Source organism: Nansenia antarctica, assembly GCF_963989245.1.
Source record: "Nansenia antarctica genome assembly, chromosome: 8".
NCBI classification, from domain to species: domain Eukaryota; kingdom Metazoa; phylum Chordata; class Actinopteri; order Argentiniformes; family Microstomatidae; genus Nansenia; species Nansenia antarctica.
In genome coordinates, this window is record NC_137678.1 from 14,115,249 (window position 1) to 14,138,370 (window position 23,122).

At 47.4% G+C, this 23,122-nt stretch overlaps 1 protein-coding gene across 1 annotated transcript in view; it reads right to left on the reverse strand.

The window, feature by feature from the left end:
* Window positions 1-1,413: 1,413 nt before the first annotated feature.
* Window positions 1,414-23,122, reverse strand: part of arid2 (AT-rich interactive domain 2) — a gene marked incomplete at its 5' end in the record, with an annotated part of 58,260 nt that continues 36,551 nt past the window's right edge. The window contains 10 exon segments of the mRNA XM_080537849.1: window positions 1,414-1,550; window positions 7,870-7,961; window positions 9,699-9,822; window positions 10,521-10,606; window positions 11,201-11,339; window positions 14,023-14,171; window positions 15,938-18,425; window positions 18,427-18,442; window positions 19,375-19,559; window positions 20,214-20,348. Coding sequence (XP_080393975.1) covers window positions 1,439-1,550; window positions 7,870-7,961; window positions 9,699-9,822; window positions 10,521-10,606; window positions 11,201-11,339; window positions 14,023-14,171; window positions 15,938-18,425; window positions 18,427-18,442; window positions 19,375-19,559; window positions 20,214-20,348 — 3,526 coding nt within the window. The 3' untranslated portion in view covers window positions 1,414-1,438.

Below are 23,122 nucleotides of genomic sequence, written 5' to 3' on the forward strand. Positions count from 1 at the left end.
GACAAAAAATGTTCAGTCTTTTATTTAAAAACTATAAACAGTCACCAAAGTAAATAAAGCCAATCTCTAACAGACTGTTAGGTCTATGTATAATCTCACATCCTACTGAACCGCAGAAATGAGGATGGGTGGGTTCCCCCGCTTGGATGCTAACACAACAGGCAGTCATAAATGTTACACAACACACCGTAGGACAGTCTGAGGACGTGAGCCGGAATGTGGCATGGTATTGAGAATGAAAAAATAGTACAATAAAACTCCACACTATATTAAGATAGAAAAACGTAGTGAAGAAAATATCATACCTGCACATAAAGCAAAGAACACAGGAGAAAACCTGTATAAAACTCCATGTATTTAAACCAATTTACAAATACAAAAAAATTTGGTACGAGCCGAACCGTGCTCGTACAATGACAAACGTTTACAGTGGATAAATGTTAGGGGTGTGGGGGGGAGCAAATACCTTCAATATTTTTTCTTCTACAAAATGACATGAGATATATTATTCCATACTCTTTCAGCCAGCAAAATGAGTTCTACAAGGTATTATAATACAAAAAAAAGTCACAGTTCACAAAAAAACTGTTTTTTCCCCCTCCCTAAACTTTACAGCATCAGTACCTTTGCAGAAGTATTTACAGGTTTTAAGTACATTCATCCACTGCTGAGTATAGAATCACATTAGATACAAGTAACCAGGGATCATTTAAAAAAAGCAAACAAACAAAAAAAAACATCCTATTCAATCCTACCAAAGTAATGCTTCTATTACTCCCACAGAGCAAGTTCTCCAGTGGCTGTATCAGCAATGAAAGAGGATTTTTCTTTATATATATTCACAACTATTTACAAGATTATTTTCATTAATTGTAATGGTATTCATTTCAATAATAAATAAGTGAAAATATATCGACTCAAGTAAGAAAACCAAGCTACCAAGTTCTAAAGAAAAACAATCGAGCCAGTCATCCATCCACTGCTCTACCCTCCCCAGCCCCCCCCCCTCCCCCAGCACCGCTCCAGACTTTCAGCCTGCCACCACTCCAACTCATCGTCAGTTCTCTGTGGAACAGTCCCAGTATTACAAAAAGTGTGCTCGTAGGTGGGGTTTCATTAGTAGAGTCCCTTAGGGCAGCAGTCTAAAGAGCTCCCCCTGGTGGGTGGCTGGTGGAAGACCCCCGTGGCAGTTTGTTGTATGGAAGGGACAGGGGGGGTTGGAGCACAGGAAGTGGGGGGGGGGGGTCAGGGAGTTAGAGGGGCATAGTTGCGGTAAATGTCAGCTGCTGCCCCCCTATGTGCCCCGTTGCCAAGGGGACACCTCTTTATGTGGTGGTCCTCCCTCTTATTGGGGGGGGGGGGGTGTCCCTCTTACTGGGGGGGTGGGGTGGGGGGGGGTTCCCCTTCTTATTTGGGGGGTGGTGGGGTCCTGCTGGGCTCAAGCCTGGAGAGAGCGCGTCAGTTCAAAAAGGCATTTGGCGAGCGTGGTGGAGACCTCCATGTTACTGAGCGCCAAGACAGACAGGTGGTTCTCATGCCTCTTCATCAGCCTGGGGGGGAAGACAGAGACGCCTGTTACACACAGCCCTTCAACACTGATCACTGTTACACACACCCCTCCAACTCTGATCACTGTTACACACACCCCTTCAACACTGAACACTGTTACACACACCCCTTCAACACTGAACACTGTTACACACACCCCTTCAACACTGAACACTGTTACACACACCCCTTCAACACTGAACACTGTTACACACACCCCTTCAACACTGAACACTGTTACACACACCCCTTCAACACTGAACACTGTTACACACACCCCTTCAACACTGAACACTGTTACACACACCCCTCCAACTCTGAACACTGTTACACACACCCCTCCAACTCTGATCACTGTTACACACACAGCCCTCCAACTCTGATCACTGTTACACACACCCCTCCAACTCTGATCACTGTTACACACACCCCTCCAACACTGATCACTGTTACACACACCCCTCCAACTCTGATCACTGTTACACACACCCCTCCAACTCTGATCACTGTTACACACACCCCTTCAACACTGAACACTGTTACACACACCCCTTCAACACTGAACACTGTTACACACACCCCTCCAACACTGAACACTGTTACACACACCCCTCCAACACTGATCACTGTTACACACACCCCTCCAACTCTGATCACTGTTACACACACCCCTCCAACACTGGACACTGTTACACACACCCCTCCAACTCTGAACACTGTTACACACACCCCTCCAACTCTGAACACTGTTACACACACCCCTCCAACTCTGATCACTGTTACACACACCCCTCCAACTCTGATCACTGTTACACACACCCCTCCAACTCTGATCACTGTTACACACACCCCTCCAACTCTGATCACTGTTACACACACCCCTCCAACTCTGATCACTGTTACACACACCCCTCCAACACTGAACACTGTTACACACACCCCTCCAACTCTGAACACTGTTACACACACCCCTCCAACTCTGATCACTGTTACACACACCCCTCCAACTCTGAACACTGTTACACACACCCCTCCAACTCTGATCACTGTTACACACACCCCCCAACACTGAACACTGTTACACACACCCCTCCAACTCTGATCACTGTTACACACACCCCTCCAACTCTGATCACTGTTACACACACCCCTCCAACTCTGAACACTGTTACACACACCCCTCCAACTCTGATCACTGTTACACACACCCCTCCAACTCTGATCACTGTTACACACACCCCTCCAACACTGAACACTGTTACACACACCCCTCCAACACTGTTCACTGTTACACACACCCCTCCAACTCTGAACACTGTTACACACACCCCTCCAACTCTGATCACTGTTACACACACCCCTCCAACTCTGATCACTGTTACACACACCCCTCCAACTCTGAACACTGTTACACACACCGCTCCAACTCTGATCACTGTTACACACACCCCTCCAACTCTGATCACTGTTACACACACAGCCCTCCAACTCTGAACACTGTTACACACACCCCTCCAACTCTGAACACTGTTACACACACCCCTCCAACTCTGAACACTGTTACACACACCCCTCCAACTCTGAACACTGTTACACACACCCCTCCAACTCTGATCACTGTTACACACACCCCTCCAACTCTGAACACTGTTACACACACCCCTCCAACACTGATCACTGTTACACACACCCCTCCAACTCTGAACACTGTTACACACACCCCTCCAACTCTGAACACTGTTACACACACCCCTCCAACTCTGATCACTGTTACACACACCCCTCCAACTCTGATCACTGTTACACACACCCCTTCAACACTGAACACTGTTACACACACCCCTTCAACACTGAACACTGTTACACACACCCCTCCAACACTGAACACTGTTACACACACCCCTCCAACTCTGAACACTGTTACACACACCCCTCCAACTCTGATCACTGTTACACACACCCCTCCAACTCTGAACACTGTTACACACACCCCTCCAACTCTGATCACTGTTACACACACCCCTCCAACTCTGAACACTGTTACACACACCCCTCCAACTCTGATCACTGTTACACACACCCCTCCAACTCTGATCACTGTTACACACACCCCTCCAACTCTGATCACTGTTACACACACCCCTCCAACTCTGATCACTGTTACACACACCCCTCCAACTCTGTTACACACACCCCTCCAACTCTGAACACTGTTACACACACCCCTCCAGCTCTGAACACTGTTACACACACCCCTCCAACTCTGATCACTGTTACACACACCCCTCCAACACTGTTACACACACCCCTCCAACTCTGAACACTGTTACACACACCCCTCCAGCTCTGAACACTGTTACACACACCCCTCCAACTCTGAACACTGTTACACACACCCCTCCAACACTGTTACACACACCCCTCCAACACTGTTACACACACCCCTCCAACTCTGAACACTGTTACACACACCCCTCCAACTCTGATCACTGTTACACACACCCCCCAACACTGAACACTGTTACACACACCCCTCCAACTCTGATCACTGTTACACACACCCCTCCAACTCTGATCACTGTTACACACACCCCTCCAACTCTGAACACTGTTACACACACCCCTCCAACTCTGATCACTGTTACACACACCCCTCCAACTCTGATCACTGTTACACACACCCCTCCAACACTGAACACTGTTACACACACCCCTCCAACACTGTTCACTGTTACACACACCCCTCCAACTCTGAACACTGTTACACACACCCCTCCAACTCTGATCACTGTTACACACACCCCTCCAACTCTGATCACTGTTACACACACCCCTCCAACTCTGAACACTGTTACACACACCGCTCCAACTCTGATCACTGTTACACACACCCCTCCAACTCTGATCACTGTTACACACACAGCCCTCCAACTCTGAACACTGTTACACACACCCCTCCAACTCTGAACACTGTTACACACACCCCTCCAACTCTGAACACTGTTACACACACCCCTCCAACTCTGAACACTGTTACACACACCCCTCCAACTCTGATCACTGTTACACACACCCCTCCAACTCTGAACACTGTTACACACACCCCTCCAACACTGATCACTGTTACACACACCCCTCCAACTCTGAACACTGTTACACACACCCCTCCAACTCTGAACACTGTTACACACACCCCTCCAACTCTGATCACTGTTACACACACCCCTCCAACTCTGATCACTGTTACACACACCCCTTCAACACTGAACACTGTTACACACACCCCTTCAACACTGAACACTGTTACACACACCCCTCCAACACTGAACACTGTTACACACACCCCTCCAACTCTGAACACTGTTACACACACCCCTCCAACTCTGATCACTGTTACACACACCCCTCCAACTCTGAACACTGTTACACACACCCCTCCAACTCTGATCACTGTTACACACACCCCTCCAACTCTGAACACTGTTACACACACCCCTCCAACTCTGATCACTGTTACACACACCCCTCCAACTCTGATCACTGTTACACACACCCCTCCAACTCTGATCACTGTTACACACACCCCTCCAACTCTGATCACTGTTACACACACCCCTCCAACTCTGTTACACACACCCCTCCAACTCTGAACACTGTTACACACACCCCTCCAGCTCTGAACACTGTTACACACACCCCTCCAACTCTGATCACTGTTACACACACCCCTCCAACACTGTTACACACACCCCTCCAACTCTGAACACTGTTACACACACCCCTCCAGCTCTGAACACTGTTACACACACCCCTCCAACTCTGAACACTGTTACACACACCCCTCCAACACTGTTACACACACCCCTCCAACACTGTTACACACACCCCTCCAACTCTGAACACTGTTACACACACCCCTCCAACTCTGAACACTGTTACACACACCCCTCCAACTCTGATCACTGTTACACACACCCCTCCAACTCTGAACACTGTTACACACACCCCTCCAACTCTGAACACTGTTACACACACCCCTCCAACTCTGATCACTGTTACACACACCCCTCCAACTCTGAACACTGTTACACACACCCCTCCAACTCTGAACACTGTTACACACACCCCTCCAACTCTGATCACTGTTACACACACCCCTCCAACTCTGATCACTGTTACACACACCCCTCCAACTCTGATCACTGTTACACACACCCCCTCCAACTCTGAACACTGTTACACACACCCCTCCAACTCTGAACACTGTTACACACACCCCTCCAACTCTGAACACTGTTACACACACCCCTTCAACACTGGACACTGTTACACACACCCCTCCAACTCTGAACACTGTTACACACACCCCTCCAACTCTGATCACTGTTACACACACCCCTCCAACTCTGATCACTGTTACACACACCCCTCCAACTCTGAACACTGTTACACACACCCCCCAACACTGATCACTGTTACACACACCCCTCCAACACTGATCACTGTTACACACACCCCTCCAACACTGAACACTTCACGTCATATCACTGACAGTAATTAGACAATAATAATGTGACTAACACAATGCGAAATGGATATAACACACATATGCCATTACGCTTTTATTCAAAGTGAGTCAATAAATGTTTGTATGCATGGTCCCCGGCAGGAATCAATCAAATTCGTCTCATCATAACGAACCGAAAATATTTGACACAAGAGAGAATTATTGATTTATTTTGATTACACGTGAGCAATCTTTGGGATTCGCAAAAGTACTACTACCACTGGTCCATACGATTTAGTGCCATCACTATTCGGCATACGATTTAGTGCTTGCGATAATTATTCCCTGTGGGGAAAAAATTACAGGTAATGTTCTATGATCCAGGACATGCGGGTCACAGGGCCTCTACCATCTTGGCTGGACCATTTGTGATGTCTGATGAATAGTCTAAAGCCTGGTACACAAATAAAGATAATCTGGCCGGTTTTGGCCCTATTTCCCCCCTTCCGACCAAGGACAGCAAACGCACGATTATTGGATGGCTCTAAAGATTATCCTACAAGATTATCCTGTGGTGTGAGGTGTGTTAAGAGTCAATTTCTCCCGACAATCTGCTCGGAAAATGATCGGGGCCGACAATCGTAAATATGAAACGTGTTCAATATTTACGATCAAAAGTCCTCTTGTGTGTGGGCGAAACTGACACCTCCAATTGTGACGTGGAATGGAATGTAGCAAATCAAGAAGCGAGTTGACTGACGCGTCTTCTTCTTTTCGTTCTTCTGAACTTTATTTGCCCTGTCGCACATGGCTGCCTCGTACAGGTCAGTCAGGGTACTACTACCCTGGTCACGCGAGATTTCTGGCTTGGGGGACGAGACTCTAGACTGTCGTAGGACAGATCTTTGTATGTGGTGTGCTGTATTGGGAATATCGGAGCACACCACACACAATACGATCAAAGCTGTTCAATCCATGATTTCTTATCTTCATGTGTGTCTCTCTCAGATAAAAAATCTGTTAAGATTTAGAAAATCTTTATATGTGTACCAGGCTTTAGAGGTAATGCGGCAATTGCATCGTAACCATGACAACAAGTTTTGGAATGTCCATAGGAGACTAGTTTATATAGAGAATGAAGCTTGTTTGTTGAGTGTAATCATATTCTTATTTCATATTTCAAGACATAACTAATTGTTTTCCTACCATCTCCGTTTCGGGGAGGATGGGGAAAGTGAAATAATGAACACTTCAACTGTATTACACAACTGCACGCCTGTCTGTATCTCCAGTAGGGGTGGGCATCAATGATCGACGATCGATAATTGATCGATAAGGATCTTGGTCGATCACAAAATATGTTGCTCGATAATCATTAATACATTTTTATATGAATACATTTTAATACATTTTTTTATGAAAAAAAAGCTTATCAATTAATCGATAATTGATCGTTAATTCTTGCGATTATCGAAAAAGAAATTTTGATCGTTTGCCCAGCCCTAATCTCCAGAACAGAGAATGACATCACACTTCACCAGCCTACCTACTGTCTTGCAACAGAGACTGATTTAACAACTCTAAAAAGGGGCATTAACCATACAACTGTGTCTTACCAAACAGTGCACATACCTCTTGAAGTAGCCAGTCACTATAGGAGGTAACAGTGCTAACAGAACTTTCATAGGTCGTATTTCCACAAATTTGCAACGCTAGAACGCGACATAGCCTTCGTCAAACTATTATGACTTTCTAAACCAGAAAAGATTGGAATTGACCCCACCCACTGTGGCTGTGAACAACCTAAAACTTACTTCCGACCGCAGTCCGAATGCTTGGCGATGTTCTTCAGCGTTAAGGCAGCAGTTAGTCTTATGTGTTTGGTCATTGGTCCCTCTTTTTCATCCTAAGGAAAGAGAGAGAATGAAGTTCATTAATTAAGAGATACTCATTTCAATACGCCCTTAATATGATGAATCTGGTAATAAAATAATAAAGATGGACACTTTGGAGACCCTACATTCAGAGTTGTCACTCTTTTCATAAAATCATTTTCTTTCTCGATTAATAATTGGGACATTACATACAGGGTGAGACACAATTACCATCAACGGCTGGCTTCCACACAACCTCCACAGGTATCACATGTGTAGAACATGCATGCCAATGTTGACTCTCCTTTTTCCTTTACTACTTAACCCCCTCCCACCCTATATTCCCGCAAGGTCCCTAAGGTCAGCTGAGACTAATCAGCTAATCATTCCAAGAGTGAAAACAACATGGTGCAGCAGCTTTCAGTCATGCTGGCGCATGCTCCTGGAGCAAACTCCCTGAAGAAATCAAACTGGCCCAAACCCTTAAAATATTTAAATCTAAGCTAAAAAACCGTCATGTTTTGCAGCAGTTATGATTAATCACAAACACTTCTATCAATGTATTTTATCCATTAACTATTGTCTTATTAAATGTTTTATCTATTTACTTCTTATAAAGAAAATGCAGACTTCTATAAGCACATTTCATGCAATCCTACATGGTTTAAAAAGCGTTGTTAAGCAGCAGTTTGCTTGCTTCCGAGCCACGACACTGGCAAGTCCCTCTGCTGTCCTGGATCAATTAGTGCCATGTAACAATGGTGCATATTTCAGGCAGTGTTGCACGCACGAGATTCACATCGTGCAAGTGTTGAATTGTTTCAATGTGCCTCAAAGCGTGAGAACAAGTAACTGTTGCACAACGAATAAAAGTTGTTCACGTTGTTTTTCATTAAAAAAATGCTTCGGCTACACAGGAACCTACCCATGAATTGTTCATAGAAGACTGCATAGGCTACTCCTCGCAGGGAAACACAATCAAATAAGTAGGCCTAATGCACTACATACTGTTGTTTTATCCTGACTGTGTACTATTTATTTTAATTTAAGTTTATTATTGTTGTAAGTCACTTTGGACAAAGCAAGTCTGCTAAATGCCCTGAATGTAAAGAACCGACAGAAACAAGGACTTTCCGAAACTGTGTGTGAAGGTATAATTCACACCTGAACCTGAACACCAGGCTCATACTCACAGTGAAGTCCCTGAACACCAGATGGTTCATACTCACAGTGAAGTCCCTGAACACCAGGCTGATTCATACTCACAGTGAAGTCCCTGAACACCAGGCTGATTCATACTCACAGTGAAGTACCTGAACACCAGGCTGATTCATACTCACAGTGAAGTCCCTGAACACCAGGCTGATTCATACTCGCAGTGAAGTCCCTGAACACCAGGCTGATTCACTCACAGTGAAGTCCCTGAACACCAGGCTGATTCATACTCACAGTGAAGTGCCTGAACACCAGGCTGATTCATACTCACAGTGAAGTCCCTGAACACCAGGCTGATTCATACTCACAGTGAAGTCCCTGAACACCAGGCTGATTCATACTCACAGTGAAGTGCCTGAACACCAGGCTGATTCATACTCACAGTGAAGTGCCTGAACACCAGGCTGATTCATACTCACAGTGAAGTCCCTGAACACCAGGCTGATTCATACTCACAGGGAAGTCCCTGAATACCAGGCTCATACTGAACACCAGGCTGATTCATACTCACAGGGAAGTCCCTGAACATCCCTGAACACCAGGCTCATACTCACAGTGAAGTCCCTGAACACCAGGTTGCGTGAGCCCCTGCGCAGGGCCATGAGGGCGGCACTGGGATGATTGGCGATGGCCTTCTGGGCCCGCGGCGCCGGGGAGCTGCTGGCCGCTGGCTGAGGCCTGGAGGAGGAAACACAGAGGAACACGTTAGGTCAGCCCAACCCCAACCCTGAGGTACTGGACATGCATAGTGATTAATCACCCCCCTGCCTAAGGTACTGGACACAGGTAGGCATAGTGACTTTGAATCTTACTTCTATTCAAAAAGCTAATACGCTAAGTTCCACATCCTATAACAGGCTTCATGTTATAAATGCATCTCATCCCAAAGGTGATGGATGGGGTAGTGAGACACACTACCAGCTCCCCGCTGGTGGAACGAGCTTCCCACGGCTGTCAGAACTGCAGTCATTACCCATCTTCCGTCTGAGACTGAAGACCCATCACTTCAGGCTACACCTTAACTGCTCCTCCTGAGACATCCACTACCCCCCAGCACTGTGTCTCCCGAGACACCTGCTTCCCCCTATACTGTGTCCCCTAAGACTTCTACTGCCCTCCTTGTACTGTTTCTCTGTTTCTCCAGTGTCTATATAATAAAAATAAAAAACTTTATTTTAAATGTTTTTCCTTCCATCACTGAGACTGCCAATGGCCCCCGGGCCTGAGCTAGATTACTCTCCCTGCTGCAACTGGTGAACTGATGATTCACTTGCCCAAAATGTATCGATTGTGAAGTTGCTTTGGAATAAGGCGTCTGCTAAATGCCAAAAATGTAAATGTAAATGTACAGAGGTACACACTACAGAGGTACGTACTTGGAAGTTTTCTGATTGGCGTCTTGCGTCTGCTGCTCCTCCAGTTTCAGGCCGGCCAGGAGGGCGTCCCGGGAACAGTGCTTGTCCTGCAGGGGGGGGCAGAGAGGACTGTCAGCACGCTCAGACAGACGGACGGGAGGGAAGGAGGGAGGACGCACACATCACACAACACTCCCTCGCCAACAGACAGACGATCCTCAGCAAGGATCTACTTTCTTCATCCATCCCAGGTATCAACAGTAACTTTCATTGTGGTTTATTGTACGTTACTGTCTGATGTGTTGTCTACAAAATGGATAATCACTTTTCATATTACCGGTATACACAATATCGTTGTCTTCTGTTCCAATTTAAAATATATATAAAGGAAAACAAAGTAAAGAAAGTAAGAACCTACAAAGAAAATAAAGCAGTAAAAATCAAGCACAGATACATACAAACAAACCTAAAAATGTGATGGTGAAAGTGTGTCCATGTATATACAGTATATGATATAGATTTCATATTTTGTAAAATAAAATGTTTTGTTCTCCATTAAAACAGCCTGCCAGTGTCTCAGTGAGTGAGTGTGTAGATGAGTGAGTGAGTGAGTGAGTGTGAGTGAGTGAGTGTGTAGGTGAGTGAGTGAGTGTGTAGATGAGTGAGTGAGTGTGTACAGTATGAGTGTGTAGAGGTCTTGCCTGTAGGTGGGTGATGAAGGAGAGTCTCTGCCGGGGGAAGGGCTCGCAGCCCTCCCAGAGACAAGTGCCGGGGTACACCTCTTTACTGCCGTGCTGCGTGGCCGCGTGGTAGAACACCTGAGACGGAGTCTCAAACCACCTGGAGGGAACGACATTACATTAGATTAGAATCTCAGTTTTATCCTGATTTAGTTAAAAAAATAGTTGGGACATCCAATGTTTTATATCTCGGAGACAATCCTCCAGCGAGCTGAGTGCATGTGAATTATCAGGCAATACTGATATGTACAGCTGAGTATCATCAGCATAAGTATTAGATTAGATTTATTATCCCCAGGGGGAAATTCATTTTCACAGTATACATATATACATACAACACCGTATAACAGACAACAATAGACAGTAGGGATGTCCCGATCCGATATTGATATCGCTGCGATATTGGTCCTGAATGCTGGATCGCAGATCGCACCAGAAAAAAAATAGGCTGCGATCTGCGTGCGCGATCTGGCGTGTCACTCACGTGATGACAACAGTAGTAGTCAGTGGTCACATGCAGGAGAGTTGACTAGTAGCTACCTGTGTGTAATGAGTCTGACAATGTCATGATGCCAGCTGGTGAAATCATAAACCATTTGCTTAAGTAATTTTTCGGTTATTTACATAGTCTGAAACTACAGATGGTAAGCTTTCAAATGATGCGTCATACATTGAAATCGGAAAGAAATTCAAGACGACACGAGTATTTGAATGTTGGTGCACCGAATGGGAATGCGACAGGAGAAAAGTGACTGACCAAACCACAACAACAAACGCTGCTAACAGCTAGCGGCTAACAGTGGTACATCGCGTTTTTATATCATCACAACATACTGAGAGAACATGGACATGCTAAAAACACATAACTACATTCTGAATGCATCCGTTTGCGCGTCTGTTTTCAGTTTAGCGCTGCCTCTCTGGGAGCCCAGCCCCAGTTCATCAGCTCCCTCACCTCCACTCCCATCTTAACTAGATGAACACACAGTCCTTGCTTTTGAACACGTCCTAAAACGAGAGTATGTTTACAAGTCATTATCACTTACTGGTAGCCTCCGACAAACGAGAACAGTTAATCCAATCCACAGATTATAAGTATTTAGTGATGGTTAAACTGTTTTTTATTATATGGACTGGGTACAAAAAACGAAAACCAGATATTGTTGACACCCCTTCGATTCTGCGACTGGTTTCTGGTCTCACCAGCGGGCTACACGTTTAAAAAGGGTCCTATAATTGATTTGCCATTTGTAAGAGAAGATAAATAGAATAAAAACCTGAAGGCACTAAAACTAGAAATCAGACAGTAACTTTTTTTTTTCTACAATGCTGAATGCTGCTGTGTCAGACTTCTCAATTGTTTTAACCAGTTGGTCACTGAGTACTGCAGAGTACTGTTTTTGTTGCTTGAATAAAGGCTGGCAGTCTTTAATAGCCAACTGTTGTTGTGGACTATACTGGGGAAGTATTTGTTATTATTCAGGAGTAAAACAATAAATACTAATATCGGATCGGTATCGGTATCACAGATACCTGAAGCCCACGTATCGGTATCGGCATTGAAAAAATGGGATCGGGACATCCCTACTAGACAGTATTAAACATGACAGATGCATAAGTACACACACTCAGCACGGTCTGTTATTTAAGGCAACAATGGCTGCGGGGATCAGGCTTTTGCCAAAGCGAGCCCTTTGGCAACCACAATGGAGACTTCACCAAATGAGCACGCTGCTCTCTGCCAAACAGTTCTTGATCAGACAGCCAACGACATTGACTGCCTTAGAGACGCTTATGCAGTCATGCTAGGGACACTTAAAGCTTAAAGGCTACACTAAAGTGAAAATGTCTAGTGTTTTGGTTTTAAATTTGGCATCACCACCAGATCAAATGAAGATCAACAAAATATGAACATTTGATTTCTTTTGTTTTCCCATCACCGTGACCTGCTTATGTTTTCCTCCAATAGGATGCGTGCTCTGTGTAGTAAAAGTCAATCAATAAAATAAACCAATTATATAATTTGTTTGCATTTTACATCCCTCCCATTTTAGACAGCACTAGCAGTGCACCCATTGTCAGCTCCCAGCAGGTTCAGATAACAGCCGAGACTAGATGAAACTGGCCATTTAGAACGCTGTAAAATGCAGCAAGACTGTTCAGATCCCAAAAGTAAGAAAACAATGTTGCTGAAATTATCTTGTTGTTTGAGATAGTACAGTGTTGCATATTTGCAAGCTAGAAAAACAACCTGTTTGCTAACTTATCTTAATAGTGTCACTAACAATTTTACACAGCTAACTAGCAAAAATATAATAGTAATGCAATCCAACTGCAAACAGGAATTCTGCATAAATCCACATAAAAGACAATGTAGGCTGGTAACGAATTGGTCAACATTACAACTAGTTAAAAAAAATAAACTTTGGGAACTTTGGGGCTCACTAGACAAACTGTCAATCAAAGAAAAAAGAATGGTCAATCAAACTTGTCAACTGTCAATCTCATAGTTTGCTGGCTTGAAAAATTGTGATAAGCAAAAAAGCTACTTCTCGATTCCTTTGGAAGAATTAAAGAATGTAATCTTTTACCCAGTAGATTATCTGATATGGAAATAACCAAAGTCTCTCACTAGCAGCACTAACTGGAAAAACTCTCTCTGATTATCTGCCATAATCTGCATGGAAGGTCAGGCCTGTTCTGGAATGCAGGATGTAGTTCATACATCCATTTCAAGCACAATTTCTCCACCAATGGACAAGAAGGGAGAGCGCTAAGCTCACCGTCTACAGGACTGCCACAGACACATGAAGTTCTGTCCCGGTCTCCTGGTGTCCAGGGCTGCACCCGGGGCCTGCAGCCTGGGGAGAGGGTTGCTGGGGCTGGGGCTGCCTGTCTGGGTCACTGGGGGTGGAGAAGGTGTCAGAGCAGGCTGAGGGAGAAGAGGCAAGCCGTGATTAGTCAACCAAAAAATACCACAGAGTAAACAACAACATCAGGTAAAACATTATTTCCAGGGAGAGGATCTGAAAAGAGAGTTACTTTTCAATTCAATTGAAACATTGTCTGAACCTAAACATGATTAACAGCTACACTTTAGTCTTTGTTGGATGCTACCTCAGCAAATATGTTCAAGTCAGGACTAAAAACTCGTCTTTTTAATATTGCCTTTAAATGACTAAATAATTAAATTATGATTATATGATGATTGGAGCACTTTGAGCTGCATAGTTTGCAGGAAAAGCGCTATACAAATAAAAGTTATTATTATTATTTGTTCTTAAAGTGAGGTTAAAACATATTTTTGTCGTGGTCTGGTCGTTCCGTCCCCCAGTAGACACGGTGCGTGTTGACACAACGTTATAACCGGGACGAAACAAAAATTCTCTTTTAACAATGGAACAATGGCGATCCAGCATGCAAACATAAAATCACTACTGCAAAAACCTGTTGCTGGTGGTACATTCCCAGGGGGGTATTCCATCAACGTCTCAAAAGGAAAATCCAGGCTTATTTTTGGTAGCCTTAGCCTAAATCTCGCGAGACTTCTTGACTTTGAGAAGTCTGGATTTTCCGACGTTGATGGAATACCCCAGGTCTGTAGTCCAAACCTTTGGTGTGTCTAGTCTTTTTATATTACAGAGGGGTGTTTTTCTTTTTTTACTGTGTGCACAGAAGGAAAACAGTGGAAATGTGGAGGTTGCCTTGACAATAAGCTTTGAATGAGATGTTAATGTGGGGGTGGCGGTGGCAGCCTCGAGGTTAGAGAGGCCGGCTAGCAATCGGAAGGTCGTTGCATGTGCACTTGAGCAAGGCACTTAACTCCTAATTGCTCCAGGGGAGCCAATTATGGCTGACCCTGTGCCTAGAGCAAAACATATGACGACCAGTACCTGTCTACAGAAACAGAGATTGGCTAGGCCAGCCACATATGTCGGACAGGAAAGGATCTGATCCAAATAATCAACACAACAAAGTATATTCATCAGAATGGAAACCAAAATTAATTCAACAGCCTTGATATTACAAGAGCCTATAACGACCCGAAAATCATACTCGTGTGTATTTCTGGTCGATCCATGATGCGTACTATACCACCTCTACTATTACGACGACTCCTGCAGCTGCTTCACAGCTAGCGAAACACAAGGTCTGTGTTAACTACTTAAAACCACGTCAGACAAGAGCCTTTGCACGGTGAAGCTGCTCTACTAAACCTGGGCTTCCCAGAGAGCAGCACGCGCTAACACAACAACCTCGTGAGAGAGGAATCTGGGAAGTTTAGGACTCGAGTCAAATGGGCAATTTGGAACATCAGGTCTGATCCATCCAAGGCATTCAAAGCGAGATGTCATCAACTGAGTTTACTATCGACTGATGAAACCAACAAATGCACTGGATTACTGAATCCTCCATCACTGAAGCAGTAGTACAGTACTTGTATTATTGTATTCTTGTATTTCACGACGACTGCCAGTGGCCCCTGGCCTGAGCTAGATTACTCTTCCTGCTAGAACTGGTGAATTGATGATTCACTTCCTTAGTCAAATGTATTGATTGTAAGTCGCTTTGGAATAAGGCGTCTGCTAACTGCCAAAAATGTAAATGTAATTAGGACAGCGTGTAAGCTGTAAGCCACACAGGTCTAAAATCGGCAGACGACAGACACAATGCTAGATCAGGCGTCACCAAACTCACCGTGGTCCCAGCAGCAGTCTGCATGGGCGAGCCGCTCCGTTGGTGCGCCGTGTTCTCCATGGCTACCTTGGCTACCGTGCTGGGGTTGGCTCCGGCCGGCACGGCCACCATGGTGGAGCAGCTGCCGGCGTTGTTGGGGTCGCTGATGGTGATGATCCTCACCCCCACCTTGCTGGGGGGGATCCCCGAGGCGGCCCCCGCCGCTCCCCGCTCCTCGTCCTCCGCCGCCGGCCTCTTCAGCGCTCGGCCTTCGTCCGCCGCCGTCCCGTTGGCCGACAGACTCCCCCCTGTGTGCCCCGCGGCACTCTGGGAGTTTACAGTGAAAACGTTGGTGGGGAAAAGCTGCTGCTGCTGCTGCCTCAGTGCGGGCACGCCGTGGCCAGGCCCCAGGGGGCCGTTGGCCATCTCCACAGGAGCGGGACCCCCCCCCCTCGCGCCGGCCGCCTGGGGCCCGTTGGCCAGGCGCTCCGCCGCCTGCTCGGCTTTGGCAGTGTCCCTCTGGTGGGGGGGGGAGGGCTGCTGCAGGGGGGGGCCCACGTCCCCGTTGCCCAAGTGTCTGGAAGCGACGTGATTTGGAATGTTTTTGCTTAAGTGGCCGCTGGCGTTAACTCCCCCCGCGTCCGCCCTGTCAAAGTCACAGACCCCGTTGACCAGGGGTCCTTTTTTGGGGTCGGCGGCGTAACCCCCCTCCTGGCCCCCCACCGCGGCCTGGCCCTGCCTCCCGTTGGTGGGGCAGCCCTCGCCGGGGGGGGCGGGCCCGTTGGCTGCCCCCCCCTGGCTGTTCCCTGAGTGGTACGGAGGTAGACTTGAAGGATCGACGCTCGTCCTCCCGTTCAGCAGCTTGGCGCTCGGCGTGTCGCCCCCCGCCAGGAGGTCCCCGTTGCTGGTTTTGGCAGCTCCACCGCCCCCGCCCACCCCCCCTCCCTCGGCCAGGGACGAGTTCTCCATCACCTCGATCTTGCGCTCGTGTATGTGCAGCCCCGTGGCGTCCTTGGCCTCCTCCTCCTTCTGGCAGATGATCTTGTCTCCCCTGAAGGGCGGCGCCATGGTGCCGGGCTGGACCAGAGGCAGACCGGGGGCCGCCGCTCCCTGGCTCATGGCCGCGGCTGCCGAGGAGCTGGTGAAGCCGGTGTTGGGCACCACGGTGAAGGTGACCTGGCCGCCCGGTGCCGCGGGGCCCTGGAGGAGGGTGGCGGGGCTGCCGGCGGAGATGAGCTGGCCCGGCAGGAGCTGCACGGTCTGGAGGGGGCCCTGGGCCTGCAGGGGGCCGGGCACCAGCTGCACGTTGAGCTGCTGGGGTTGCGAGGGGCCGCCCTGCGCCGTGGTGAAGCCCCCCGCCCCGGGGCTGTTAGCCACCTGGTAGAGCACCTGGGGGCTGGGGGCCCGCGGGATGCCGCTGCTGCTGGGGGGAGGTACCTGGGGGGCCGGCAGGATCAGCTTGCCGCCCGGCGTGGAGGGCCCTCGTTTGGGAAGCAGCAGCTGTTTGATCAGGCTGGACTCTGTGGAGGTAGGCTGGGCCGGGGGCTGGGGGTGGGGGTGGATCTGGAGCTGCTGCTGCTGTCGCTTGACCGAGAGCATCTGGCTGACGGTGGGAGGGCCCTGGGCCTGGGCGAGGTTCGAGGGGGAGGGTTGGAGCACCTGGGGGAGGTTGGAGGCCGAGGAGGGAGGGCAGGAGGGGGAGGTGGCGCCAGACTGCTGCCCTGCCGCCAACTGAATGGTAGCCTGAGCCCCGGGCATGGCGTTGGGGTTCGCTAGCATGATCTGGTGGATGGCCGGGGCGTAGGCCTGGCTCTGCTGGGGGTTGGGGCTGACGATGACCACGCTGGACTGCTGCTGCGGTTGCTGGTTGTGACCGGACACGGGCACCCCCGGCCCGCCGGTCTGGGAGGGGGCCGGCTTGGGGGCGATGTTCTGGAAGGTGACCCGAGAGCCCTGGGCGTTGGGCACGCCTGCGATGGTGAACACCTGGCCCCCGCCCACCTGGAAGTTCTGTAACGAGGCGCAGGGGGCCGCCACGCCGCCCGCGTAGTGCTGGGGGGGGGAGGAGAACATGGCCACCTCGTTCTGGAGGCCACCCTGCTGGGGGGCGAGACTCGAGGGGGCGGTGTGGGTCAGGGGGGGCCGCTGGGCGATGGGGGGGATGCCCTGCACCCTGGCGGCGAAGATGGCCCTGGCCTGCTGGATCAGTGTGACGGGGGTCCCCGGGGGGAGGACAGGGGAGTGTTGGCCCAGCAAGGGCTGCTGATGCTGGGGAGGGAGAGGGCTGTGGTTATGGATCCCTGGGGGGGCCGAGGTGGGGATGGAGCTCTGGATCATGGCGGTCTTGAGGATGTCCCCGGGCCGGGCCTGTTGCTGGGGGAACTGCTGCTGCTGTTGGTGGTGGTGGTGGGGGTGCGGGAGGAGGCGAGGAACAGTCTGGGCAGACGCGGCTGCGTGGGAGGGCGCCTCCTGGGTGTTGAAGGCCACCTGGGGGGGCGCCGCGCCAGGAACCAGTTGCCGTGGGAACTGGGCGCCGAGGCCGGGGTGGCCTGTTAGATCAGATTACATTAGATTAGATTCAACTGTATTTATTTTAAAATCCCACCTCAAAACCTACCTGTTCTCCCTTGCATATGACCTTCCCTACCCCTAACCATCTCCCCTAACCCTGCCACCCCCCCCTCTGGACATTGCTGCGTTACTTGTTCCCCGTTCGTTAACTCTGTGTACTATGTGCTCATTTTATCTGTTGCTTCTGTGTTTTCTGTTTTTCCCATACTGTCAGCGTCTTTGAGCCCCGGAAAAGCGCTATATAAGAACAATGAATTATTATTATTATTATTACTATTATTGTCATTGATAGAGTAGAGGTACAAAGACAACAGTTCACCATCTAAGCAGTGCATAGTACAAAAGCCATAAAAGTCAATATACATGCAATAAATATGAATATATACAAAGTATATGAGTATATGAAATATATAAGCATGGATATCAATATGATATGTACTGTCCCTAGTGACGGAGGGAGAGAGAGGTAGAACATGTGTCAGGATGTATTACATTCTCCGCATTTTCCTTCAGGATGATCCCCAAAACATGATTGTGCAGGTAAAGCAGGTGAAATTGTTTCATTATTTAAGAAAACTAACATTCATAAACCACACTACACACTACCAACGGTCAGGGAGTACATTTCAGAAATCATCAGTCAGCAGCAGAAGCAAATACTCTACGAATGGATTTATTCCACCGATACTGCCACGAGACTGTGTTTACCTCCCCCTCCCATGTGTCCCCAGCACTACCTTAATTAGGCCCCTGTACTTAAAAAAAAAATTTGGGGTTTCTTTTTATTATTACTACTCGATCTTTTCAGTTTGTAAAGCGTATTTGAGTGTCTAGAAAAGCGCTATATAAGTCTAATGTATTATTATTATTATTATTATTATTATTACCTGAAGGGGTGGCCTGTGGGTCGACGGGGCCGGGGGGGCCTGGGGTGGGGGTGGGCTGCTGCTGGTAGTACAGCTGGATGGGCAGGGGGATGGCCCTCCGCCTCAGCCCCACCACGTGGATGTGGGCCTGCATGTTGGGCTTGGTGTCCTCCTGCCGCTTCACCGTGTGGTTTGGAAAGATGCTGCTGCAAGAGAACACAGAGAGGGGGGGGGGGGGGGGATCACTGTCAGTACCACCGATTCCTAATTCTGAAATTACTATTGAAACTATTGTATTAGACCACGAACCAAAAATCCAGTGGTTTTTACAGTGGCATCAGAGCAGTTCTGATTTAAAATATAAAACAAATGAATGAATCACTTCCAGTTTCCAAAGATGTGTGTGTGCCGCTGATGACCTCTACATTACAGGGAGAGCATCGGTCCAAATGCTAATTACTTAAGAAACCCCAAATTCTTCAATATATTTGTAAAATACTGGGAAAATGTTTACATTTGTATGAAACATGACACCTTCTAATTGAATACCCACTCAGAATATATTACTAGTAACATGTTTATTGAAACACCTCCGGACTTTTTAAAATTATTTCTTTGTTTCTTTTCCTTTTCGTTTTTTTTACCCGTCTGTTTAGGGGTTATGCTAAGTTTCTTTGCCCTTTGTTTTACTCTTTAAGATGTAGATATGATGTTCTGTCTATGTCTATGCTGAAACCCTATAAATACTTAAGTGATAAAAAAAAAAACCACAGGATTCTCCTGACCCCCACCGTGCGTGATCCAACTCATCAGACGATAGCTTTGTATTCTGCTGCTGGGGGATGGAGACGCCAACTCACCGTAGGCATTTGTAGAAGCCAGAGGAGGTGAGGATGCCGCCCCGGGCCATCTTGCTGCAGGTGGCCAGGTACTCTGAGTACATCTCTGACCGCGACACAGAGCCCTCAGGGTTGGCCTCGAAGTGAGCGTTCAGCCTGTCAAACACACACAAACAAGACAGGGTTGTAAACTAAACTCACAGGGGGGGGTCGATGGTGTTCACAGGCAGACTGTCTTTGACTGTCCCACACCATTACACCCGAGTGGAAACTTGAGTCTAAACGCCTTCCAGACCACTTGTTTCCCTGAAAGCTATACAGCCGGGTAATCTTGTTGATGCGATCAGAGCAGGGTTTCCGTTAGAAAAAATTGCCGCCGGACATCGTGTCCGGGAAGATTTCGATTTACCGGACAAACGTGAGATATTCCGGTCATCATATTAAAATATAATATAGCTGTTTGTCGCGGTGATTACTGTTGTGTAGCGGCCTATATATGCCATTTAATGTCTATTTCTCATCCGATACGATTAGATGCGAGCTATATAATATATAATAATATAACATGATTCGCATGCGCGCTATGCCATATGTCCAGCGCTGAACGCCCGCCACACTGGGAAATGAACAGACTGCATCGATCAATGAACGGACTCCACATTACGTTAACTGAAGTCTGTTAAATTGTTTGGGATTAATGTGAGTTTTCTATTTTCTCTTTCCAGTTTTACCCTTTTTTTATCAATAAAACAACGTCATTTCTATAACCAGGTCTCGCTGGTTGGGAAGGCATTTAGTTTAACTTCCTGTGAAATCATACTTACTCGGACTCGGGAGTACAACTCCTCCTCCGCCTTCACTGCGAGTAAACTGACACTGAGAATGTCGTCACGTCACATTTTACCGTAATACCCTATATGTTGGTTGAAGTGCAACATCTCAGCTTTCAGGGACAGTTGGAATTTTTTCGATAGCACAAACCGTTTAGAAATTACGGTAATTACAATGTTGTGTGCGGATTTGTGCCGGCGGAGGTACATTTCGGCGCAGAAGGGTTTTAAGAGGGAATTATTTTCACCGGACATTACAACCGAAGAGTTTTAAATTTGTCAGACTTCAACAAATTTTACCGGACAAAGACCGGTAATTACCGGTTAACGGAAACCCTGGATCAGAGATATACTTCGGGTTCGGCAACTCGATGAGAACAAAGTCTCGGCGATAACCACAGACAACACTGTCAACGTCGCTGCTGCAATCAGGTCCCTGCGTTGGCTGCGGCTTAATTGTTTCGGTCCCAACCTAAACCTGGCTGTCACAGCACCGTACAGGACCGAAGAAAGACAACAGATACAGTATATCATACTGTGAGATTGTTGGGAGTGAAGCAGTCATCATCCTGAGATCCACGCATCACTATTACACATGCTGATTATTGTTTATTAGGCCTACTGCTTAACACTAGAACAGCCATGGGTAAAAAAATAGATAATATGGGTAATAAATATAAATTCCTACCTTACCTACCTTTGCAATCATGACTTTTCCTAGATATGTGCGTTCTACCAACAGTATCCTTACATTTTCAAAATCTAGCGTGTGTTTCTGTGTGTTTGCGCTAGTATTTGGCTGCCATCTTTCCCCCCCCAAGGCTGCAATTCTCTTCCATATATACAGTGGGGAGAACAAGTATTTGATACACTGCTGATTTTGCAGGTTTTCCCACTTAGAAAGAATGTAGAGGTCTGTACTTTTTATCATAGGTACACTTCAACTGTGAGAGACGGAATCTAAAACAAAAATCCAGAAAATCACATTGTATGACTTTTAAATAATTAATTTGCATTTTATTGTATGAAATAAGTATTTGATCACCTACCAACCAGTAATAATTCCGGCTCTCACAGACCTGTTAGTTTTTCTTTAAGAAGCCCTCCTATTCTCCACTCATTACCTGTATTAACTGCACCTGTTTGAACTCGTTACCTTTATAAAAGACACCTCTCCACACACTCAATCAATCAGACCCCAACCTCTCCACAATGGGCAAGACCAAAGAGCTTTCTAAGGACATCAGGGACAAAATTGTAGACCTGCACAAGGCTGGGATGGGCTACAGGACAATAGGGAAGCAGCTTGGTGAGAAGGCAACAACTGTTGGCGCAATTATTAGAAAATGGAAGAAATTTAAGATGACGGTCAATCTCCCTCGGTCTGGGGCTCCATGCAAGATCTCACCTCGTGGGGCATCAATGATCATAAGAAAGGTGAGGGATCAGCCCAGAACTACACGGCAGGACCTGGTCAATGACCTGAAGAGAGCTGGGACCACAGTCTCAAAGAAAACTATCAGTAACACACTACGCCGTCAGGGATTAAAATCCTGTAGCGCACGCAAGGTCCCCCTGCTCAAGCCAGCGCATGTCCAGGCCCGTCTGAGGTTTGCCAATGATCATCTGGATGATCCAGAGGAGGAATGGGAGAAGGTCATGTGGTCTGATGAGACCAAAATAGAGCTTTTTGGCATAAACTCCACTCGCCGTGTTTGGAGGAAGAAGAAGGATGAGTACAACTCCAAGAACACCATCCCAACCGTGAAGCATGGAGGTGGAAACATCATTCTTTGGGGATGCTTTTCTGCAAAGGGGACAGGACGAATGCACCGTATTGAGGGGAGGATGGATGGGGCCAAGTATCGCGAGATCTTGGCCAATAACCTCCTTCCCTCAGTAAGAGCATTGAAGATGGGTCGTGGCTGGGTCTTCCAGCATGACAACGACCCGAAACACACAGCCAGGGCAACTAAGGAGTGGCTCCGTAAGAAGCATCTCAAGGTCCTGGAGTGGCCTAGCCAGTCTCCAGACCTGAACCCAATAGAACATCTTTGGAGGGAGCTGAAAGTCTGTGTTGCCCAGCGACAGCCCCAAAAC